We start from the raw sequence: 17,507 nt of genomic DNA, 5'->3' as shown, positions 1-17,507 counted from the left end.
TAGAAAATTAATGAAAATATTGGAATTTATTATTTATTGAAGAGATATAGCGTAAAATCCAACTCCATTCTAGGTCATTTTTTCCACTATCTTCTGTTCCAACAAAATAATTTTCACGCTACTCTTTTGTTTCGTTTCGATTTGTTCTGCAAAGAACATTTAAATCGACATAACCAAATTGTTTGCTGTCAAACTTTATCCCTCTCTCACTAACTGTCACACTTACTTGCTCGTGTAATTGTTGTTAGAAAGAAAAAGACGTTGTTCGCAGTGGACTCAGTTTAAATGTTCTTTTTTGAGTTGCCTTTACATCGATATGTCTAGAAATAGATAAATTTTTGTAATATGTATTCCTGAGAATGAACGAAGCACCAAAGTGAATGAAAAACAGATCATGTCGTGAGTATAAATAAATACTGCATGTAACGATAATACTATAATGATAGTACCTACTCGTTTAATTCCTCAACAAAATAAGATTTCACATTCCAACTGAGCGGTCCAAATGAAATGCCTATGTAAAAAACGTGTGACACAACCGCTTGACTTGTATGCACAGCACAGGCGACCGCATATACAGTCACAATTGATTGACAAGCACATCTGTGTGAACGTTCACAAAATAGCCAAACGAAATGGGATAAATATAAACGCAAGACAGAAGCTATTTTGGATCTGTCTTTTCAAATCGTTTTTATCTTTGGACAATAGAACTTGTAGTTATGGATCAAGATTGCCATGGCGTTAATATCGGATGGTTTTCATCCGCTTTGCCTGCACTATTGTCAAATGGCACTCCACTTGCATCCGGCCCATTGTCCTATGAAGAATTGTCATGGATTGGTTCTATGAGCAGTCTTGGGGCCATTTTTGGAACATTCATAACTGGACTTCTATCGATGTTGTACGGTTCCAAAAGAACGATAGTGTTCCTAGCGTTTCCCGTGATCACATTCTGGGTGCTTATTCATTTCGCTAATACATTTTACGGTATTTTATTGGCGAGATTCATTACTGGTTTGACAGGAGGCGGTTTCTCGTCAGGAGCTGTTCTATTTATATCGAAAATATCGAATGACAAGTATGTATTTCTAAAATAATACTTTGGAATATGAAAATCTTATGAGATTTCAGTGTTCGTGGCCGTCTTGGCTCGCTGGTTCCGTTGGCTAGAAACATTGGTGTATTGATGGCTTACATTGGAGGTGCTTTGATCGAATACGAACACAGGCCGTATATTTTCATCTTGCTTCCTATATCTTACTTGATTATGGTATACTTTTTACCAGACACTCCTCAATACTATCTAAAAATGGACGATTTTGAGGCAAGTTGTGATTTTGTTTTAGAAAAATGGAGCTAAGAGATAAACTTTTGGATGCAGGGTGCTGAAAAATCATTGATGTATTACAAAGGATGTACGGGCGAGACTGATCGAGAAAAATCTCTGCTGAAGACTGAATTCGATAGGATGAAACTGTTGGAAGAAGAGCGAAAAAATGGTTCAACCATGCAATTAAACGATTTCTGCAATTGGTCGGCGTTCAAAGGAGTTGCAACGTGTATGGCAATGTCATGGTTCACACAAGTGACGGTTTTAATGTACTATGCATCGTTGATTTTCAAACTTTCCGGCTCGGTGTTCAGTGTTGACGTATCAGCCATCATTTTGGCAATTGTTCAAATCATCGGTGGACTCACATCAACTCAATTTGGCGATACTTTTGGGAGAAAAACCACTTTTTTCATATCATTACTCGGTTCAGCATTTGGATTATTCATTTTTTCTACGTATTTATGCTTCCTTCATCATGGTTATGGCTCATCAAAATGCACGTGGCTTCCTGTTGTGTGTCTCTCTTTTGTCATGTTCATATCTACCGCTGGAATTTTGGCATTAGTCCATACGTGTATCGTGGAAAACTTTCCACCAAAGGTGAATGTATCCTGTTTATTCGAACAAAATTCAATTGCCACTGTAAAATCATACAATATTTTCCATAGATTCGTCCGGCTGGCATGGTCTTCTACTCAATGATAAATGGCTTAGTTACATTCATTGTGGGAAAATCGTTTCCAATTTTGCTGGAAGTAATTCATTTACACGGATTCATGTTTCTTCTTGCTGTCAACTGTTGCTTTGGTTTAATTTTTGTGGCTTTTATGAAGGAAACCAAGGGAACATCGCTAGATAACATACCGGAAAATTTATGAATCTATTAAAGTCAAAATAAAATTGGTTGAAAACGTAGAAAAAAATTGAGTAAAACTGCACTAGAATTTCGGATTTTTTATACGATTTCGATATTGTCACTTCAATGAACGATTTGTGATTAAACAAAATTCAGAACGCTTGCTTGCAAAAAGCGTGAGATTTTTATTTATTTCAAGATTTGGGTTTTATTTATAGAATTTTAAAAGCAACACAATCAAATGTCTAGCCAATACATGGCAAGTCAGAATTTTACATCGAACATTTTCTTTTCAGACACTTTGCACACATTTACGTTGCTAATGTTATTGCTTAATGCGTTGTTTGAATACATTGAGCTATTTCAGTATGTTATCAACAATGTCGCTGTGCTATTTTTACATTCCTTCAATCATTCACACACTTTTATTTAGCAAAATGAACACAAACAAAACAAAACGTAGACATTGATTGCAAAGTTGGATCCACAGTCACATACTAAGTGCGACACGCTTTCTTAGCGGTAATCAGTCGCACCATGTGCAAATTGTGTTTGTAAAATCCCTACTTGGGAAGTAACTTTTTTTTTAAACAATCCGATCAGATGAAAATATGAGAGATCATTTTCGGACGCATTCAATTTTCTATTATTTTCTATCGTTGTGTTATTGTCATTAATAGAAAATTTTCAAAATATCGAATTATAAGATGTTCCACGTGCCATTCATCGAATAAAAGTGAGTGCAAATCAGATAGACTGACTCTCTTTTCTCTATAGAATCGAACTAGCTCTTGTATATAATTTGTTCATTGGCAAAGATGGAGAAAAATACAAATTTTCAGTGGAAAAATCCACGGAATCAATATTATGCCGTCATTGCAGGTATTTAAAATTACATTTCTTAACTTACATTTATCAATTAAAGTGCAAGAAAAATATACATTCATTTATTCTTTTTCAATTCAGCAAATCTGATATTGCTTAGTCAAGGATGTTTAATGGGCTGGGTAAATTAAATATTTCATGGAATCTATTGACCAAAAGCTATAAAATAATAAAAAAAAATTGTTGGTTATAAGATTTCGCCAGCTATACCAAAGTTAACATCAGAAAGCACCCCGCTCACTTCTGGCCCATTAACAACTCAACAGGTTTCGGCTAAGTTTGAATAACCATTTTTGGCAAATTTCTAGATGATTTTGTCATTTAAAAAAGTTTTTTTTTTTAAATTCAGACGAATTTTTCAGAAGAAATGACAATTTTTAGGCGAATTTGTCATTTTTTTCAGACGATTTTGTTTTATTCGAAATCATATTTAACCCACAGGTTTCATGGATTGGTTCAATTGACTGTATTGGGGTTTTAGTTGGTTCGTTATCATTTGGATATTTCACATCATTTATGGGTTGTAAACGTGCCATGCTTTTTTTGGCTGTTCCATCGATTGGCGCTTGGCTCTTAATTTATTTCGGACAGACATTTGATCACATTCTACTGTCACGTGCACTGTCTGGATGGTCTACGGGTGGGATAACGACCACCATAATCCTATTCGTATCTGAAATTGCCAATAATGAGTAAGTACTTAGCCTTCGATCACGGCTGATACTTTTTACTTACTCACATATTAATGTGAATTATGACCATTTTTTACGTTTGAATTGAATGCAAGATTGAATGTGCTATTTTTTCCTTTTTCAGCATCCGCGGTAGGCTTGGAGGTATTTCACATTTCATGCGTAATATTGGCATTTTAATTGGTTATACTTTGGGAGTAACACTTGAATACCATATTATTCCTTGCATTTGCATTTTTATGCCGATAATTTATGCCATTAAATTTGCTGCCTTACCAAATACACCACGATACTATCTACAAAGAGGACAGACTAAGGTACAGTAAACAAAGCCTATTTTTCATCACTAAATTGTTAGCATGCGTTACATTATTTCATATATAATTCTGAGCAGCTGAATTGCTTTTCCATTCAAATTTGAACCGCATGAACCTCACAGTGATTGTGTTGTCTTGGAAATTTAATTGAAGAAATGGTATTACAGAATGAAGTTGTTTGAATAAATGTTCATTTACCTTTGCAGAAGGCTGAAGATGCTTTAAAATACTACAAAAGTTATGCGGGAGAGTGTTGAAGAAAATATTGCTCTATATGATGAGCTAGAGCGATTGAATCGAATTGTAAATGAACGAAAATCGGACGAAAAATTGCAGGCATCCGATATTTGTAAGAATTTGTCCATTTTATTTTTAAAGTGAATGAATTCTTAGTGGTAATGGATAATTTTGAAAACCAAAGTTAATCGTGCGGTGATGAAAGGATTGGGCATTGGCATTTCTCTGGCAATACTCGCACAGCTCACGGCGAATTTCCCATTGGTGACCTATGCAGTTACAATTCTCAAAAAGTCGGGAACTTCTTTCAACCCATACGCATCGTCAATAGTATTGGCTGTGATGCTCATCCTTGGTTCATCGGTTAACACTTATTTAGCTGATATCTTTGGTCGAAAACGATTGAATTTCATTTCCTTGACGGGGTCAGCCGTTGGACAACTAGCCACATCACTCTATCACTATCTCTATATAAGCGGTTATGATTTATCACTATTCTCTTGGGTACCAGTTGTCAGTTTGTCTTTCGTCATTTTCATTTTGGCGGCTGGCATTTTACCTCTTCAACTCATTTGCGTTGTCGAATACCTCCCACCGAAGGTTTGGCATATTTAAAAAACTGCAGTCCTTTTTTTATTTTCTTTCACTTCTTCGCAGACTCGAACACTTACCATGTCATTAATAAGCTCCGCCATCGGCATGTGTGCATTTATATCAGTGAAACTGTTTCCCATCTTACTGGAACTACTTGATCTACATGGCAGTATGCTGATTTATGGTTGTGGTTGTAGTATCGGAGCGATCTACGTGCTTCTTGTTCTGAAGGAAACTAGTGGAAAGTCACTTGACGATGTAGGTAAAAGTAAGAACACAAAAGTCGATTGTGATCATTCAACAAAGAGACTTCAAGAAACATCATGAACAAATGAAGTGAGAAATTTCCATGAAACCATAAAATAGGGAAAAAAAATTATCAATGTGATTCTTGAATGTTTGAAAAATCCTGTTTGTTGATAAATAAAATACTATTGAATACAATGGCAAGATTCGAACATTTTTCATTTATTATGTCTAAGTGTGAAATCAAATGGAATTGGAACGATTCATAGGCATTCCAATTCATTTTTGGACAAATAAAACACGTGTTTTTAATTTATTTTTGCGGAAAACCCGAGCCTATTCCGATTAGATAAAGGTGAGATGAAAATTCATTCTGATCTCATAAATGATGTTGAATTCAACTTGTGCGTAATTATTTTTGTTTCCTTCTTTTGACCCCGCTTATACATTGAATGGAATATTCCATGCGCACCTATAATTCACAATAATGTTGCACAAACCAAAAATAAATTGGATACATAATGACACTATACGAACATAACTCAATGAATAAATGAATGCGTCAGAATATAAAAAAACGTTTGATACGCTCACGCGTCGGTGCCCAACTGAACAATATTTGCGCGTCAAAACGGAATTGTGTTGTTAGTTGAATGTGGAACACCGTATGTTTGCACACGGCTTACGGACGCCTTATATGCAATATACATGTTACAATGATCCGCATTCATCTAACAACACAATTTTTATTCGCTTTGATATGCCAATGTTCTGAGTTGTGCTTTGATACGTGAGCATATCAAACGTTGCTTTTATTCTAATTCAATGTTCAAATGTTCTAATCGCTATTATTTCCAATACAATGAATCGATTCGATTCAAAACTGTTTTAAATTGTATTCTTTTTCATTTTAAAACTTCATGAAGCATTCTCTAAAAACTGGCTTCTAACATGATTATTTCATTTGGATTCAATTAAACTCAATCGGATTGTATGATTTTATGATTGTTGAGTTGATGAAATATTTTCCGGCTTCTTGTAAAATTATGCGACTGTTCTGATTATGATTGATTAGTAGGTATCCATTAAACAAAACAAAAATCGTACAAAAAAAACTACACACAAATACGGAATGTAAATATGTAGTCAATATATAGATATCCATCCTAGATTGGTCAATGAGCGATCGTTCGTTCGTATGCGAACATGTTCGTTTGTTCGTAGGTGATATTTTGAAAAATGCATGCCAATCATTTTTTTTTTTTAAATTCAAAAATAGACATTTCTGAGAATAAACTCAGCAACAATTTTGCTGCAGTATGAGTTGGCAGCCTTTTTTAAAAGATCAGCTACCAACGAACGAACGAACGAACGAACGAACGAGCGCTCGTTGACCAATCAAGTTCATTTCGTTTAAATTAGATCGACTGATACAATTCTCTACGATAAAAACTGTGGTTCATTCAAAATGTACTTACGACAACTTCAGTACCAAGTGTCACAGTTGCTATATAGAAAACGCTGACATTGATTCAACACAGTCGGTAAATTCTCATTTTGCTAATCCTGCAAAAATAATGGTGGCGATTTGACAATTCACCATAATTACGACCAACATTCAGCAAATTGAACTTTAGTCAAAAAACACCTCTAGCGATACATAAAATGCGTAACAAACCACGCAAAACACGTATTCTTCATGAAAAATGAATCCCTAAAGGTTTTCTACCGACTGTGTTTATTTTGCCATACATAAAAAAACCATAGCGGCGACTCGTCATTTTACAACACTTCTGTTTTGGTTTGCCGACGTTAAATTGTGGGAGTTTAAGAGGTCGATACACGAAAGTAGCAGTTCAGTTGATATCGCGACTATGGATAATGCAGACGGTTCAAAATGTAAGCCTTTTATATAGTAGGAATGAACAAAGAATATAAATTTATATAATTATTTATTTGATTCTTTTTTGAATACCAAAATGAAAAAAAATATCATAATAAGATATTGTTTTTATTTCAAATCAAATGGATAAATGAACCTTTTCCTTCAAATGTGATCAATAAGTGATGTTGATTGTGACAATGACTGAATAATATTTTAATTGGATCGATTGTTGTTCCATAGATTGTTCAAGTAATGATTTTTCTTAGTGAAAATAGTGACCCGCTACCTAAAATTAGGGTTTAAAAACGCGTTATTTTTTTCAGTGTTTCCTAAAAACGTTTTTTTACAGAGCCGTTATTTAACGCCCGAAAAACGTTTATTTCGTTTTTTATCGTTATTTCTGCGGTATTTTGGACTGTAAAAAAAAACACTACAGAAAAATAACATTTTTATAACACCGTTTGCGGTATATGTCGAAACGTTTGTAAACCCTACCTAAAATACATGTATCATCAATAAAATATACGATTCAGTGTTGAAAATGCGTTTAATCTAAAAATATTCCGTAGAATTAAATCAGAAAGGCAAATCAAATTATGGTTAATTTATGTGTCAAGGCATCTTGGATGCTTGACTTATATCTGACCCGTGTGAAAAAAAATGACTGACTGACTATAACTTCAGTTGGTTGACTTTAGTTGATTGAATTTATGTTTTTTTTTTCTAAGAAAATCACTTGGTCCCAAATGAAGCAACTTAGATTGACTTGTAACTTCAAATGATTTCAGTTAACTATAGACTTACACTAAACTTTGTACTGAAATGTCAATCAAAGTAAGTCATTTTTGTCCCAAATTAGTTAGCTGACTGCTCAGATACTATTTTTTTCACACGGGGACGGATCTACATAAACTCATGCTATATATCAAGAAGTTTACATATTCTGTATTGATAGTAATGGGTCTATGTCTGTGTCTGTTTGATGCAACTTTAATCAATTTTTTATAGGTTCGGTGATACCGCAGCGTGTCGGAGTTTCATTCATGAGTTTCTTAGCGGTTGTTGTGACATTTTCGATGCGAATGTGTTTGTCGGTAGCAATTACTGAAATGGTTGAGCCATTGAATAGTATAGAAAGTAGTAATGAATCGACCATTTGCTCAATGAATTCGCCGTTTATTCAAAGTAGTAGCAGTGCTGTGAAAATGGTCAGTATTTGATCGAACATTGAGCAAAAAAAATGTTTTTTTTGACACAATTAATTTACGATGACAAACACCATCGAGTGTTGGAATAAGATGAAATATTTCTCATAGTGGTTATTCATTTGTTCACCAGAGTAGCATCCGATATAACTGGACACAAGAGCAACAGGGATGGATTTTATCATCATTTTTCGTTGGCTATTTAATAACACACATTCCCGGAGCTCTTCTCGCACAAAAATTTGGTGGGAAATGGACGCTAGGATTAGGCGTTTTGGCCATGACTATTTGCAATGCAGCCACACCGATAGTTTTACATTATGGTTAGTAAAATGCCCAAGTCTATTTTCTTCAGAAAAATTATTGTTTTTTTTCCTATTCGTCCATGATTATTTATAATTTTGTACTTTCAGGCGGTTATATAGCTTTGATAATATTACGAGCAATGATGGGATTAGGAAATGGTACCTACGTTTTGTATAACAATTGCACAAAAACATGTGTATATATTTGAAAAAAAATCTTAATGCATGTTCCCTCTAGGTACGATGTATCCTGCTCTCAGTGTTTTCCTTGCGTGTTGGGTGCCTAAAAAGGAACGTGGAAAACTTGCTTCGTTTGTCCTCGGCGGTTCACAGGTACATTTTCAATAATGCAACATTTCATGTCTTTTCTTCAAATTGCTCCATTTTCCAGATTGGAACTCTTGTTTCTTTCTATGTGTCTGGATTAATTCTTTCCCATTTTTCGTGGCCCATTGTATTCTATTTCTGGAGTGTTATTGCTGCTATTTGGTTCATTGTATTTGTGAGTTTTCCGAAATCGATCAAAACCAAAATCAATTTTGTTCGAATTTTAATAGAATGGATTTTTAGTCGTTTTTTTGTTACAATGACCCAGCATCACATCCATTCATTACGAAAACAGAACTGACCTATTTGGAGCTGGAAATGGGACAATTAAAACGTCACAATAATCTACCGCCAACGCCGTGGAAAGAAATATTCACAAGTGTCCCGATATTGGTACTCATATTTGCTCAGGTAAATAAATTTTTTCCGCGTAAAATTTTAATTCCAATTCTTTTGACCCACCATTTAAATACTAAAACAATAGATAACCAGGGATTATGTGATTCATGTGTTGGCATCGGATTTGCCGAAATATATGAAAGAAGTGCTTGGATTTTCGGCAAACGAAATCGGTCTCTACTCATCGTTGCCCTATCTATTGATGTTTTTCGTGTCTTTATTTTCCGGATTTATTTCTGATCATTTGATTAGTGAACAATACGTTACAGTAACTCAAGCGCGAAAATTCATCTCTGCCTTAGGTAAAGATTGACGTTCAATTTTTGTTGGCTATTTCAATTAAATAACAGCTTTTTTATTATTTTTTTCAATGCAGATAGTATTTTTTCATCTGTTTGTGTTGTTGCTGCCGCCTATGCTGGCTGCAATAAAGTTTGGGTTGTTGTTTGGTTCACTCTGGCATTCGGATTTATAGGCAATTATTATCCTAGCTTGAGAGTCAATATATTAGATTTGAGTCCAAATTATTCTGGGCCAATTATGGCTGTTATTAATGGAATTGCATCATTGTCGGGCGTAGCAGCTCCAACGGTTGTAGGCATGATGATCCCAGATGTAATTAAAAAAAAAATTGTATGAAATATGTTACACCGTTTACATTGATCAATTTTCATTTTCAGTCATCGTTTGAACAATGGAGACTAGTGTTTTGGGTTTCATTCGGAGTTTCGATGATTAGAACTGTAGTCTACACAATTTGGGCATCAGCGGAAGTTCAACCTTGGAACGAACCAAGAGAAAGTGAAACAACTCAATTGGAGAATCCAGAAGAAAACACATAAAAATAGAAGAAATTTTAGAGTATTATTCAATGGCTGTGATAGTTTATCAACTACTATAAATAAATGAAAATTTATTAAGAACAAAAACTATACGGGTCATGATCATTTGATGTATTCAAAAGGATTGGCAAAAATCAAATATATTGTTATCTTCAGTTATTCCTAAGTACAGTACGCCCCCGCAAATTAGAAATGAAATGTCCCGAGACCATTTCCAATTTGCGGAGTTTTCTAATTTCTGAGGTTTTTTCGCTTTCATCAAAAAACGGTGTATCAAATGAAAAACTGATAGGGGGAATGATTCGCTTAATTGAAAACAATATATTGAACACAGTTCAATCAAGTATTGTATGTAAATACATGCAGTTATTTTAGTGATTATAAATATATAGTAAGTCTGTTAGTTTATTTTATTGGATAAACTACTCCTCGGAACAAACCGAAATAAATGATGACCGGCTGTTCTTATTATATCAAAACGTTAGCATTCTATATAAAATTTTGTATATGCAAATTCTCTGATGGAACAAATCGGTTTCGATTTGTTAATGATTGATGATTGACGCAGACAATATGTCATTACGTTTTTTCATTAAAAATGAAGTAAATTTCCCTTTGTCTTGAATGAAATGATTCGGAAACCCCGTAAATTAGAAATGAACCCCGGAAATTAGAAATTTTCCATACAAATTTTCAAACCTGAAATTCATTTCTAATTTCTGAGGTTTTCTAATTCTCGGGTTTCTAATTTGCGGGGGCGTACTGTACAATCAATACTGGCCCAGGTGAAAGGTATGAAGCATAAAAACTTGAAGTCACAACGTCTGTTCAAAATGTTTAAATAACAAAAACTTCCCAGTTCGATTAGGTTTCTCAGTAACAGTATATTACAAGAAGTATTTTCGGAATGCTCACACCGAACGAAATTTTAAATTTTCCTCTTAGCAAAATATTCAAATTCGTTCAAAAGTCTGGCAGATTTTCCTCTCTAAGGAATTCAAATTCTGTCGGCACAACATTTTTTACGAGACAAGCTAGAAGGGACAACACGTCTAATGTCTTGTTACCAGCTGGCAATGTCATACAGTAAAAATGGATGAAAAATCACTTGAAAGCTATGTAGTGAAAAAAAAAATCTCTCTCCAAAACGGGTAGTGTTGCAAAAAGTCAATAACCTACGCGACGAGTAACCGCTGTGTTAATGATTTGTAAATATGATATTTTATGTCTAGTAAATTGGTAAATTGCCCATAAATCATTTTTGTGCTAAAATTGGATTTATTTATACCACTTAAAAGATTAACTTATCATCAGAAATAAATTGTCAGTGTACACTTCAGAACAATTTGCCCATTTTCAAATAGATGTCGTTCGTTTCCAAAGTTGATTGTGAACATGCTTTGTCCAAAAAAAAAGTAGTCACATCAAATTTAATCATGAATTTTTTCACTTCAACTTTGAAAGACTGAGCAAAACAACGAAATGAATTTCAGACGTACGTAAATTTTAAAATATTTTTTTTTATTTCATTCATTTTTTGATACCTTTCTGCAGGTTATTTGTTGCCTCAAAGGGTCAACATCGCAATAATGGGCTTTCTCGCTTTGGTTGTTGCATATACAATGCGAGCTTGTTTGGCCGTGGCAATTATTGGAATGGTTGAGCCGATGAATCGAACAGCAACTGAAAACAGTAGCATCTGTCCGATGGTAGAAGACAGATTTGACAGATTTGGAAATACAACCGTCAATGCAAACGTAAAAACACATCTGCGACTTCGTTTGAGTAAATTACCAGTTATATTTACGTTTACAATTAGAAAACCCTATTCACCTGGACGCAAGTGGAGCAAGGATGGGTGTTGAGTAGTTTTTACATTGGCTACGTGATCACACATATCCCTGGTGGCATTTTAGCCGAAAAATTCGGTGGCAAATGGACGCTGTCATTGGGCATTTTGTCAACAGCCATTTTTACTATTCTAACACCAATCGCCGCGGTTCATGGTGGTTTCATAGCAGTAATCGTTTTGCGTATCTTGGTATAGTATATCTTTGATCATATACTTATACGTAACATAAAAACGTAAACATAATGATCGTTTATTATAATTTTATTAATACTTACATGAACAAAAATCAGATGGGCCTCGGTGAAGGTACAACATTCCCTGCTCTCAGTGTATTGCTCGCTGCCTGGGTACCGGAGAAGGAGAGAAGCAAACTTGGTTCATTCGTTTTTGGAGGCGGTCAAGTAAGTACAAATCATTCGCTTTTCCAAAGAAGTAAGTGTGAGCCATTTCAACCGAAAAGTCAACCTTTTTTTTCACTCCAATCACAATTTATAACAAGTATGCACTTGACATTTTCAAACCGGCAACATGAATTTGGTCGTTTGCTCGATGTTTTTCTTTTTCTAGATTGGCAGTGTTTTATCTTATTTTATATCCGGATTGCTCATGCAGTATTTTGTATGGAATTATGTGTTTTACTTCTGGGGCATCATTTCGATCGTTTGGTTTATCATATTCGTAAGTTAAAATTTGGGGAAAATTAACACAATTTAAACCACTACAAAAGTCACTTTGCTTTAACAAATGGCTAACTTATCAGCGGTTTTTATTTCGCAGTCGCTCCTCTGTTACAGTGACCCAGCATCGGATCCACTCATTACGGATAAAGAGCGTGACTATCTTACAGCTGAGATCGGTAAACTAAAGCGTAGAACGGATCTACCACCGACTCCATGGATAGACATTATCAAAAGCATACCAATGCTTTCTCTCATTTGCGCACAGGTAAATTGATCAAAGAAGTTCTTTTCAACACAAAAATCATTGCAAGCAAAATTGTTTCTTTTCACAAAGATCGGACACGATTGGGGATTCTACATTATGGTTAGCGATTTGCCTAAATACATGAAAGATGTTCTGTCATATCCAGTTTTTGAGGTTGGACTATACTCCTCTTTGCCATACATAGCGATGTGGCTTATATCAGTAATGAGTGGTTGCCTAAGCGACTATCTCATTGGTCGTGGTTTGATATCCATCACATTTGCACGCAAACTGTTCACAGCTGTCGGTGAGTGTTTCACCAATTGGATTTCCGTGGAATAATTTTTTTGTTTTGACAGATTCTACATTTGACAAAATTTTATTTATTTCTGTTATTAAACTAAATCAACTTATTGGATTATTGAATATATGTTGACGAATGCGATCTTTATGCAGCCGCAATTTTCCCTGGAATCTTTATCATTGGCGCTTCTTATTCTGGATGTGATCGCTATCTAGTTGTTGGTTTTTTCGTCACTGCTATGGGGATCATGGGCACATATTATCCCGGTATGAAAGTCAATGCATTGGATTTAAGTCCAAACTATGCCGGTTCCTTGATGGCTCTAACGAACGGAATTGGCGCATTAACTGGTGAAGTTGTTGTTCCGTAGTTTTGTCAAACAACTATCCACAGCTTGAGTTAATTCCAATAGCTTTAATGTATTCGTCTTATCTTAATTTTTATATAGGTGTTGCATCGCCTGTTTTTGTCGGTTATATGACTCCAAACGTGAGTAAATATCTATTTCAATTACTATTTAGAATTTGTGATTGAATTTTATTGGCCGACTGCATTTCGAGTGGCTCTATTCACCCATTCGAAAACGTTTAATCATGACAATTTCTCAGTAAACACAATAGCTTACTTCATTTTTATTGATGTTTGAAGTGATAACGCTGAAATATTCGTTCACAGACTTCGCTCACCGAATGGCGCACGGTATTTTGGGTGACGCTGGCAATTTTTCTGGTAACAACAGTTGTTTATTGCTTCGGAGCATCCGGTGAAATTCAACTGTGGAACTATCCCCGCGAATGGAAAGAGCCTGAAGATAAATTAGATAAAAGCGAAAATAGAGAAAAGAAAAGCACGTAATGCAACAGATTAGGCATGATTTTTTGTATTAGAAATTATAATGTATTTTTAATTTGAAATGAACAATAAAAAATGCCGATCAAACGATGACTGTTTTTTTTAACATAGAACATGAATACTTTCGACCAAAAATTATTAGTTGCTATAGATTTTAGCCTATAGTTCATTTTCAAATGAAAGTTTCGTCTATTTCTAAACAGATGTCGCTTTCAATGAAAGTCAGTTTGAGTTGTATCCACACAACGTTCGAAAATAGTAGCCTTCTCGCTTGATTGTCATTGCTTTTCTTCAGTTTCAAGCATAACAAATCAAATGAATAGAAAAAATGACCAAAATATGTGTGTAGATTACAAAATCAGATTATAAAATCAATAAAATCTTATCATTATATTTTGTTTTGCAGGTTTATTGCGTCCTCCGGAGCGAGTGAAAATTTCTTTTTTTTGTTTCTTGGCCATCGCTGTTGGATTCATTATGCGAGCATGTTTATCGGTTGCTATTACTCAAATGGTGGTGCCAATAACAATCAACAATAACTCTGCCGTTGTTTGCCCATTAAAATTGGAATTGGAACAAGTAAGCCTTGACTATTATCAAAATGACAATTATTTGATCAAATTTTCATCAAAGCATGGAACTAGATATAATTGGACGCAAACACAGCAAGGTTTCCTGCTATCATCATTCTTTATTGGTTATTTTGTTACGCATATCCCTGGTGGGATTTTAGCTGACAAATTCGGTGGCAAATGGACGCTGTCATTGGGAGTCTTGGCCACAGCTATTTTCACTCTTCTCACACCAGTCACCGCTCACTATGGTCAGTTGAATTTCATTGGTTCTATTTTGTTGTTTTCAATATTCATTCATTGGTTTTTTTTTAACAAACAGAAACTTACTTACTAATCCAAATATTTCAGGTGGCTATGCGCCATTACTCACATTGCGAATATTCATTGGATTTGGCTTGGGCACATCATTTCCCGCAATCAATGTTTTACTAGCATGTTGGATTCCACAAAAAGAACGAAGTGAAATTGGTTCATTTGTATTTGGAGGCTCCATGGTACATCATTCACATTTAAAAATTTAATTATTTCGCATAAATTTTACCACTAATCTGATAACTTTTAGATTGGAATCGCTTTATCTTATCTTTTAACTGGATTGATTTTGGATTATTTGATATGGGATTGGGTGTTTTATATCTGGGGCATCGTTGCACTCGTTTGGTTTGGTTTCTTTGTAAGTATTGCAATGAAGAAAAAAAAAGATACAAAAAATCATAATTACCTTCTATGTTTCACAGACATTTTTTTGCTATAATGATCCAGCGTCGGATCCATTTCTTTCAAAAAAAGAGCATGACTATCTGGAATCACAGATCGGTCGACTGAAACGCAGTTCAGACTTACCTCCAACGCCATGGAAAGATATATTTAAAAGTATTCCAATGCTTGCCCTAATTTGTATTCAGGTAATTCACAATTCACAGACTCTACGCCATAAAATATAGAAAAATAATTGTAAATCAAGTTTCACCATTGAAAAATTGCTTCTTTCCATTAAGATCGGCCATGACTGGAGTGCCGCGACTATAATAACCAACTTACCCAAATACATGAGCAATGTTTTGGGATTTCCTGTTTTCGAGGTTGGCCTTTTTTCGGCGCTGCCATACATTGTCATGTGGATTGTATCAGTGGCGAGCGGTTTTCTCAGCGACTATCTCATTCAACATGATATTATATCGATCACTTTTACACGCAAATTATTCAGTTGTGGTGAGTTTCAAAATTCAAAGATAATTTACTAAAGGAAAACAGAACAAAATGAATGATTTTTTTGTTATCAGAAAGTGTCTGAAAAGGAGATGAAAAAAAAGAAGAAAAATCACTGCTTTTGCCTTGAACATTTTTGAAAATCACTTCATTTTAGGTACAATTTTCACTGCAATCTTCATATTAATTGCATCTTATTCTGGATGTAATCGCAATATGGCCGTTGCATTCTTTGTCGTCGCAATGGGTTTTATGGGCATTCATTTTCCCCATATTAAAATCAATCCACTCGATTTGAGTCAAAACTATGCCGGTATTTTGATGGCTTTTTCCAATGGAATGGGTGCGCTAGCAGGATTTTTCTCGCCGATTTTTGCGGGCTATATGACTCCGCATGTAAATATTGCAACACTTTTCTTCAGAAAAAAATATCTATTCGGTTTTTCAGTCAATTTAGATTAAGATAAAATATTCAATCAGTAAAAAATAAATTAAAAATTCATTCATAGACTTCCATCGAAGAGTGGCGTACGGTATTGTTGAATGAAATATTGAAATATAAAATGAATTGTTATCTCAAATATATTTAAATGTACAGGTATTTTGGGTAACATTCGGCCTTCATGTGGTGACAACAATTATTTATTGGCTCGGAGGATCGGGAGAAACTCAGCTATGGAATTATTCAAAAGAATGGAACGAACCTGAATATGATGAAAAAGATGAAATAGAAGAAAACAGAGCAGAGAAGAGCACGTGATATGGGAGAATTTTAATTTTATTTTGGGACAACTCCATTCGAATGTATTTATGTGTACTTTTGATAGAAAATTGGATTGGTCTATTAAAATATTGAGCATATTGTAAATAAAATAAAAAATTAGATTATTTCAGAAAAAAATGCATAAATCGCACTCAAACGTCGTTCTTTATTCACATATTCATATACGTGTGATTCACCAATCAACCGTTCGAAATCTATTCCGTTTCATTTTCTAAGCATGTGTATAATTTTCACGTTTGAAACGAATGCTCAGTAAGACGGAATGTGTATTCCCCGAATACGAGTCGAATGAGTTCTACCAGGCGCGCTTGAGTTACCGAAAGACTAAAACACATAGAGAAGCAACGCTCGTAAATCTATACACGATGAGTGACAGGCATAGATCGTTGGCAGTGTGAAGAAGACGGCATTAGGTCATCTGTATGCGGTCATGTTCATTCGTTGCTTCTCACACAACTACCGCTTTAGTAATAACAACTGCGTATGAGTGTGTTCGGCTGTCGTGGCCATCGTCGTTGCCGTTGCCGTTGTCGTTGTCTTTGTCGTCGTCGTTCGACTGGGAAGTGAGTTTTGAGCATTTTGTGACGAAGAAGCATGAACAATATGAGTGTTGCTTTCATCGTTTTTGACTATGACGTGCGCAGACCGACGTTTGTATTTCTACAATACATCGGAGCGGCGGTGTCTTTGTACGATGCTCGTTGATATGTGCGCCTGGTCGGAAATTTAGACAAGTGAGACTACCTCAATCCTCATCGTAATTGGATCTCAGTGAATGTGGTTCATTGCTTTAAAATTGACATTTCGCTTGGGCATTTTAAATGTGACAAACGCTCTTATATCGGTTTTTTTCGATTCATTTTTGCTCAATTGAATTCGAA

At 34.9% G+C, this 17,507-nt stretch overlaps 6 protein-coding genes across 6 annotated transcripts; all 6 read left to right on the top strand.

Moving 5' to 3' along the window:
- The first annotated feature begins 722 nt into the window (after positions 1-722).
- On the top strand, positions 723-3,340 carry LOC129567000 (facilitated trehalose transporter Tret1-like). The gene is made up of 7 exons (XM_055443448.1): positions 723-1,081; positions 1,135-1,327; positions 1,385-1,936; positions 2,005-2,368; positions 2,970-3,074; positions 3,159-3,199; positions 3,272-3,340. The coding sequence occupies exons 1-4, from the start codon at positions 723-725 to the stop codon at positions 2,212-2,214; spliced, it is 1,314 nt and encodes a 437-aa protein (XP_055299423.1). The 3' UTR covers positions 2,215-2,368; positions 2,970-3,074; positions 3,159-3,199; positions 3,272-3,340.
- A 617-nt stretch (positions 3,341-3,957) lies between these two features.
- On the top strand, positions 3,958-5,345 carry LOC129566767 (uncharacterized). The gene is made up of 4 exons (XM_055442988.1): positions 3,958-4,086; positions 4,293-4,435; positions 4,508-4,923; positions 4,981-5,345. The coding sequence occupies exons 2-4, from the start codon at positions 4,327-4,329 to the stop codon at positions 5,242-5,244; spliced, it is 789 nt and encodes a 262-aa protein (XP_055298963.1). The 5' UTR covers positions 3,958-4,086; positions 4,293-4,326; the 3' UTR covers positions 5,245-5,345.
- Positions 5,346-6,553: 1,208 nt separating this feature from the next.
- On the top strand, positions 6,554-8,795 carry LOC129566768 (sialin-like). The gene is made up of 4 exons (XM_055442989.1): positions 6,554-7,062; positions 8,057-8,256; positions 8,387-8,576; positions 8,667-8,795. The coding sequence occupies exons 1-4, from the start codon at positions 7,038-7,040 to the stop codon at positions 8,765-8,767; spliced, it is 516 nt and encodes a 171-aa protein (XP_055298964.1). The 5' UTR covers positions 6,554-7,037; the 3' UTR covers positions 8,768-8,795.
- A 6-nt stretch (positions 8,796-8,801) lies between these two features.
- LOC129566766 (putative inorganic phosphate cotransporter) lies at positions 8,802-10,162 on the top strand. Its single transcript, XM_055442987.1, has 6 exons — positions 8,802-8,891; positions 8,950-9,060; positions 9,129-9,296; positions 9,370-9,586; positions 9,661-9,899; positions 9,965-10,162. The coding sequence occupies exons 1-6, from the start codon at positions 8,802-8,804 to the stop codon at positions 10,124-10,126; spliced, it is 987 nt and encodes a 328-aa protein (XP_055298962.1). The 3' UTR covers positions 10,127-10,162.
- A 1,019-nt stretch (positions 10,163-11,181) lies between these two features.
- On the top strand, positions 11,182-14,061 carry LOC129566999 (sialin-like). Its single transcript, XM_055443447.1, has 10 exons — positions 11,182-11,212; positions 11,681-11,883; positions 11,946-12,167; positions 12,269-12,379; positions 12,546-12,656; positions 12,756-12,923; positions 12,993-13,209; positions 13,359-13,556; positions 13,655-13,695; positions 13,882-14,061. Exons 1-10 carry the CDS (start codon positions 11,182-11,184, stop codon positions 14,059-14,061), a joined length of 1,482 nt encoding a protein of 493 aa, XP_055299422.1.
- A 507-nt stretch (positions 14,062-14,568) lies between these two features.
- Positions 14,569-16,304, top strand: LOC129566998 (sialin-like). The gene is made up of 7 exons (XM_055443446.1): positions 14,569-14,881; positions 14,982-15,127; positions 15,196-15,306; positions 15,371-15,538; positions 15,632-15,845; positions 16,000-16,155; positions 16,291-16,304. Exons 1-7 carry the CDS (start codon positions 14,569-14,571, stop codon positions 16,302-16,304), a joined length of 1,122 nt encoding a protein of 373 aa, XP_055299421.1.
- Positions 16,305-17,507: the final 1,203 nt, after the last annotated feature.

This window comes from Sitodiplosis mosellana, unplaced genomic scaffold, assembly GCF_009176505.1.
Source record: "Sitodiplosis mosellana isolate CC-2019 unplaced genomic scaffold, AAFC_SMos_1.0 Smas_scaffold_5, whole genome shotgun sequence".
NCBI lineage: Eukaryota > Metazoa > Arthropoda > Insecta > Diptera > Cecidomyiidae > Sitodiplosis > Sitodiplosis mosellana.
The sequence above is the reverse complement of the archived record's forward strand: the minus strand, read 5'-3'. Positions and strand labels throughout refer to the sequence as shown.